Source organism: Amblyomma mixtum, chromosome 4 (assembly GCF_055824585.1).
Source record: "Amblyomma mixtum isolate Tamu chromosome 4, ASM5582458v1, whole genome shotgun sequence".
Taxonomy (NCBI): domain Eukaryota; kingdom Metazoa; phylum Arthropoda; class Arachnida; order Ixodida; family Ixodidae; genus Amblyomma; species Amblyomma mixtum.
The window spans coordinates 143,630,906-143,637,634 of NC_143015.1; the positions used below are offsets into that span (position 1 = coordinate 143,630,906).

The following is a 6,729-nucleotide window of genomic DNA, read 5'->3' on the forward strand; positions in this document are numbered from 1 at the left end:
TCTTTGGCTATGCGGCTCATATAAGAAGGTAACTAGCCGTCAGTCGAAGGTAATGAGACTCAATGGTCCGGACAAGTACTGTCGCTGAGGACACCCAATTTTCGAAAAAAATTACACCATGCGTTTGGTGCATGATGATATGAGTTTCTTGTGCGCCATAAAATCGGATACAGTACAATAAATACAATACTCAATGGTGAGTTTTAGGAGCACCTACACGTATTGTCCCCAGCGCAGGCACGGCATGTACATGGAAAGTTTTGTATTAGGGACAGGACAGCTGCGTTCTCGCCGGCGTTCGGTTTTAAATTCGCAACAACAAACCGGATAAAGACGCAGAAACAGCTGTTATGGCGTTATTGAGTTTGTTTAGTAGCACTGTTATTATAATGGGCTTACCTTGTAAAACTGTGCTGCTGTAATGATTGCAGGGAAGGTTGGGCGTGAGAGGAGTAGTAGGTGGTTTGGTAGCTTTTTCGCAACACATGACAAGAGAATTAATGTTCTGATGATCCTTTCCTGCCCCACGTCTGCCTATCTCTCTCGCAGGTCTACACAGACTCAATATTATCTCCGAAATGATGACCGGCCGCGAATGCAGCTTCTTCGTGAAGGTCTGCTGGACGTCGGTCATTCCCATCGCCGTAATTGTAAGTGGCTGCTGAACGATTCTTACTAGCGGCCATTTCCACGTATGCAGTGCCTTTAAAAAGGTACCTTTGCCCCTGCCAACGGTGCAGGGTCGTGTTTTGCCGATATTTGTCAGTTATAGCGACTTCAACTGGAGCTGAAAAGTCGTACGTCGTCATCCTATAAGTCGGAACGTTAGAACGCTCTCGGGGGACATCAGAGAGAGCAAATTTTTTGCCTCAAACATATGCCACTGGGCTGTTATTTCATTCGACAACAGCCCTTTTTCAGCCGAAATTATTCTTCGGCACTCCTTTTAAGAGAAATTTTGTTTCGTCAAACTTTATGCAATGGATCGCAAGCGTCCGAAGAATGTTCAGAATATGTCCGCTACTGGGTGTCCGATGGACATCCATTCAGATCCCTAATAGGAAATGCGGATTTCTCTGGGGCCGGCCTGTGCAACAGTAAAGGGGACCGAGTTCGCACGCACTCCCACGCCGGGAATTTCGAGACACTGCGGTTACAGAACGCTCTCGGGGGACATCAGAGAGAGCAAATTTTTTGCCTCAAACATATGCCACTGGGCTGTTATTTCATTCGACAACAGCCCTTTTTCAGCCGAAATTATTCTTCGGCACTCCTTTTAAGAGAAATTTTGTTTCGTCAAACTTTATGCAATGGATCGCAAGCGTCCGAAGAATGTTCAGAATATGTCCGCTACTGGGTGTCCGATGGACATCCATTCAGATCCCTAATAGGAAATGCGGATTTCTCTGGGGCCGGCCTGTGCAACAGTAAAGGGGACCGAGTTCGCACGCACTCCCACGCCGGGAATTTCGAGACACTGCGGTTACAAAACTTCGGTTCTTAATTTCCCGGAGACGTCCCTGAGACGTAGTTTCTCGGATAGTGGACACCAAGAGTGCGTCCACAGGATATTGGTCTAACAGCGGCTTCAAAATCAGGTGGCAGCTTCACGAAGGGCGTCCTAACCGCAGTTATTCCCCCGCCAATGGATTTGTCCATGCAATTGTCTCGACCGAGTGCTCGAGCGGTGTAGTTGGTGTCGCAGATACCTGCTACCTGTCCCTTGGATTGAGACCTTTTTTTCGTCTGTGCTGAGCAAGCCGTTTTACTCTTTCTTGTCTCTCTAGTTGCCTTTGGATGCCAAAAGCACTTCGCGGGAAAATCTCAGGCGACCTGGCGTGCCTGCTTTTCCGGCAACTGTCCCCTGAGCATAGAGTGTGTCGCCGATGTCAGGCACTAAACGGGACGTTCAGCGTATATTTTGGGTTCACTGGGTACTCATTCTGGTTTAGCCGGCCGCGCAGCATATCGAGCGCAATCCTCTGCGTCAGTTGTGGGTAGCCCCTTTGGAGTTTTCTTGTTTTATTTCGCAGAGCGTCTTTTTCGCGGAAGTAATCATCGGGTACAAGGGGCAGGACCTCCACTACCCCATGTGGACCTACGCTGTCACGGCATGGCTATATCTTGTACAGCTCAGCTGCATTCCAGTGTTTGCTATTGTCTTCATGAAAGAAACTGGTCTGGTGAGTGGGTGAATGCGTTGACGAAGTAGTTTATCAACGCGAAAGAATGAGACCTTATTTCATAAAGATGTATTTACAAGAAATAGGGCCTTTCGTGGGTTGCAATTTTCGAGCAGCCCTAAAGACGGAACAAGATGTTTTCTTTTTGCCTCCTACCTTGCCTATTGGTGTTAGTGCGTGTTTACGCGGAGATTCTGGCTGTCCTTGTGCGTTCGCTTCAAAGAAACGTCAAATTCGCCATACGTCCCAAGTATCAGGGGTACTGCGAGCACTGTCGTTCAGCTGCCTCTTTTTTCCTTTTAATTACAAGACGCACTCGCGTGCTTGCGGAAAGTACCTGTACTATTATCCCATTCAATAAGCAGTTACGCTCTGATGTATAGAAATATTTTATAGTCCTTATTCCATTCAAGAAATTGTTTTTCACAGGTCCTGTGAAAAGATTAAGATTAAGATTAAGAGTGGTCTCATCCCGTCGCCAGAATATGAGGGACTGCCTGGTCCCCCTGCCCGCGTGGGTCCCAGCCGCCTGGGACCAGGTCATGGTGTACAGGCAGCTCATGGTCCTCGAAGGAATGGACACGGAGGCCCGCCAGAAGCCCCCAGATGGACAACGGCCGAAGGCGAAGGTGCTGGCCCTTTGAGTCCCTCTCCTCTTTAGCGCTGGCCCGCCTCTACAGAATCCTGGTTTGGTTTAGTTTGGTTTATGGGGTTTAACGTCCCAAAGCGACTAAGGCTATGAGAGACGCCGTAGTGGAGGGCTCCGGAAATTTCGACCACCTGGGGTTCTTTAACGTGCACTGACATCGCACAGTACACGGGTCACTAGAATTTCTCTTCCAAAGAAATTCAACCGCCGTGGCAGGGATCGAACCCGCGTCTTTCGGGTCAGCAGCCGAGCACCGTAACCACTGAGCCACCGCGGCGGCACTCTACAGAACCCTGTGCACTTCACCTTTCTCCGAGCGAAAGGCTCAACATAGTCTGATCCGCCTCTACAAACCCCTGCATTGTTTGCCCGTCTCCTAGTGAAAGGCACAGCATAGCCTGATCCGCCTGTGTAGTTTGCCTGTTCACCAGGGAAAGGCACAACAGTCTGATCCGCCTCTACAGACCCTTGTCATGTGCTGTTTGACTGTGCCTGAGGGAAAGGCACATCATATTCAGTAGCCTGAACTTTAACATAGTTGTTTGGAAAGCAAGAATAACATGCGGCTAAGCTGGTGCATATTACCGGGCTGTTGTCAGCGCAGCATGAGGGTATAGAGATCGAATGCGGAAAGGCTTTTGCACAGTGCACTTGAAAAACGAAGATAGCTACATTTAGCTGAAAGCCCAAATCCAGGCGCGCGCATAAGAAAGAACATCATTTTGGACACAGTGATTGTCTGTGATTCTGCGCGCTGTGCTCTGTCTCATAATATATATTCTGAACATGTCTAGCTCATGGCTGTGAACTGCATAATGCTACCAAACCAACTGGTCCGCCTGAATCTATATATGCAATAAACAACGTACGAATATAATGAAAAGGATTCGACTTCTCTCCACCCATCGTCACCAAATAGTGAGAACAATAGTCCTGGCGTCCTTAGTGACCAAACCCCCTGTCAGTTCCCGCCCCTTCCGACCAAAGTATTTTCCGGGATATCACAATATCCTGCAGGTACTCCGTCGGGTGGCAGTGAGGAACAGCGAGAGTTCCTCGTCGAGTACCGAGGTTCTCGGCAGCCCTGATCTGTTCGTGGCCAGCAACACGATTCCGAGCCCTGATTCGGGCAGCCCCAGCTCACCACGCAATCAGGCGGGCAATGCCGGCCCCAGCGGAGTCCCCGACTCTGGCACTGTCCACGTGTCGCGACGGTTGAGCTCCATCAGGCGGTCCATGATGCGCCCCAAGCAACCCATCGCTGATAACGTCGCATCGGAGACGACGAAGAGCTCAAGGCCCGCGGCAGCCTCCATGGAAGCATCGGGTAACGAACCGCCCGACCATCGGCCTCCCGAGGCAGGCTCAGACCGGGGAAATGTGCCAGCCCAGGGCCCATATCTCCCCGAAGCGGTAGCTCCAGTCGACCACGCGATGGACATTGCAACCATACCGGCGCCTGGTCATCAATCGGAACCAATTGCTTCATGCATTCCTGAGGAAAAGCTTCAAAACGAAAAGCCCCCAGGAAAAATACAAGATGTAGCCGTTGTATTGCAGGATGAACAGGATAAACGGCAATCGAAGAAGACACCTCGAAGAAGCGTGGCGGAGGATGGCGTTAAGCGCGATCAGAAGGTGGGCGCCTTGTCACAAGGCAGCGGCGCTTCCGTAAAGAACGTGGAAGGCGCACAGGAGCAGCGCCTGGTGGGACATAAAATAAGAACAGCAGAAGACGTCCCTGTTAAGCCTAATGTAGAGAAGGCTGCGGCCTGTTTACAGGAGGAGCCAAAGGAAGCGCTAAAACGCTTGAAGGTAAACTTTTTTGTTTACGTATGTTCGGCCGAAATCTATTTAGATGCGTTGTTAGAGACGCTTTTTTTTGGAAGTTTTGTACGCTCAAGTTGTATAAGCACTGCGCAGCTCATTTACCGAATTTAACAGTTTCCAATCGATAAGGACACAGCAGACATTTCTTTCGCGCGTACAAAATGACTGCGTGGGATGAAAGTAACATTTGCCGCGGGAAGGTTTTGTTATGGTACGTCCACATTTGGACATTCAGCGTAAAGAGCGAACGAAACTCGCTGCCGCCAAAGTTTTTCGCTCTCGACTCTGAATGGCCGAGTGAGAACGTGCCATTCGTGGTGCCTGTCGCGGGTTCTGTCGCGCGAGACTTCTCTTACGCTTCTTGTCACGTGAGGCACAGGAGTGCCCTCCTATTTCTTCATCGCGTGACCTCGGATGTCGCGAAAATACTAGTGCCTAAAAATACTTGCCCCGCGACGCACTACGCAGGAAGGAGTCGTACTAAGGCGGAAGCGGCGGAAGCACAGGAAGGCGGCCTCACTTCCGGCTGCTGTCAGCGCTGGGCCGCAAGACGTCGCCAGAGCGCCGGGCGCAGCTAGTGTCGACAGCGATTCTTTCTGTCACCCTGCCATTGCACGCGCTCCTTCAATGTCCACTATCGACAAGACCACCGCGTTTCGCTCTTTACTGCGGAATCTGCTCTTAAGACCGGAAGAGCGCGCCAACGCGTTGCAACGAGGCAGAAGGGCTCCTTCTAGCGAACCTGCACCGAAGGAGCGCTTCGCAACGCTTTCGCCCTGGTTTTCGCTGGACAGCCTGCGGAGAGCTCCTCCCACCGGGTCCGCACCTCAGGCGGGTACCGCTACCACTATTGCGTCTGGGGGAAGGCTTAGCATTCCTGAAGCAAAGGGTGGTCCTTCTGGAGGTGGTGGTGCATTGGGTGTGACCAGGGGCAGTGCTCCGCTCGGCTCCCGACGACCGACTGTGGCCGAGCATCAGGCGAATGCTCCTGCACCATTGCAAGACGTCAAAGGCCAAACGAGAAGAAAGATAAAGGCTGATGACACGAAACGTAAGGTCTCCATCGTCGGGTCGGTCCAGGAACGTGAACGGCGGAAATCATCGATGCCCTCCATGCCAGGTAGTTCTGGTCTCAAGAAAGCTTCCGGAAGCCAGTATGCTCGTGCTACCCGCGCGCAAAGGCCTGGAGCGGATGCAAGAGAAACGCGTCCACAGTCGCCGATGGTTGTGACGACGCGCTCGAAGCACTCCGAGCGCGCAGGTGTTGCTGGGAATAGTAGCCGTGAACTGAAGAAAGCAAATAAGGGCCAGCAAGACAAGAACAAGGAAGTGTCGCGAAAACCCAGTCACGCGGAAACATGATCATCCGAGACATGTCTACACTGCGAGACAAGTCTGTGGCGATGCTGAGTGGCAGCAGCTTAGCATGACAATCTAGCGCGCCATTTTAGTGCTGCTGACTCGGAGTTCGAGAACCGTGCGTTATTATTTTTCTCCTGCGACGAGACGCACAGCGTTCGAGATAGCGCTGGGTGGGTGCAGCACTGCCTTGGACGATACAGTAAACTTGTCGGCGAGAAGTGTGCACTGCACACTACCATGACGGGTATCGAGTCCTTTCAAAATGAGAGTGCCTTCAAAATTTTCTTTGAGCAGAAATTAGTGCTGTGTGAAACGCTCGCCTACATGTTCTATAAGGGTTACAGAACGCAATTATGCATATATTAAACAGGATAATACTGTTATACTTCTTTTGAGTGTTCGTTGTAATTCGCTACACGGACGCTGTGTACTGTAGAGGAACACGGGCCTGGTGGTAGGCTCGCTTTCTGAAATACACTCTGTTACCTTAAGGGGCCATCGGTTGTCTTGCATTTGCATTACATGCCGTGCCCATGCTCATATTTTGTTTTATTAGAGCAACGATATTGAGTTTCCTTACCCACTCTGCCCTCTTGTGGTTCCCGCTAACGAATCCATGCATATAATCTTTCTTTTCAAGGCTCGCTGCGCTGTCCGCAAATTTAAAACCTTTTCATTGGGCAGAAACTTTGCCCATGAGAGAAT

At 50.8% G+C, this 6,729-nt stretch overlaps 1 protein-coding gene across 1 annotated transcript; it reads left to right on the forward strand.

Annotated features, from left to right (window-relative positions):
* The first annotated feature begins 578 nt into the window (after positions 1 to 578).
* LOC149348562 (uncharacterized) lies at positions 579 to 6,024 on the forward strand. The gene is made up of 5 exons (XM_089585852.1): positions 579 to 650; positions 2,034 to 2,183; positions 2,666 to 2,812; positions 3,850 to 4,647; positions 5,131 to 6,024. The coding sequence occupies exons 1-5, from the start codon at positions 579 to 581 to the stop codon at positions 6,022 to 6,024; spliced, it is 2,061 nt and encodes a 686-aa protein (XP_089441978.1).
* The last annotated feature ends 705 nt before the right edge of the window (positions 6,025 to 6,729 follow it).

Coding starts and splice junctions, on each gene's coding strand:
- LOC149348562 (XM_089585852.1), top strand. CDS start 579: ATGATGACCGGCCGCGAATGCAGCTTCTTCGTGAAGGTCTGCTGGACG. Junction 2,184..2,665: donor TCATGAAAGAAACTGGTCTG/GTGAGTGGGTGA, acceptor TCCCGTCGCCAG/AATATGAGGGACTGCCTGGT. Junction 2,813..3,849: donor GACAACGGCCGAAGGCGAAG/GTGCTGGCCCTT, acceptor AATATCCTGCAG/GTACTCCGTCGGGTGGCAGT.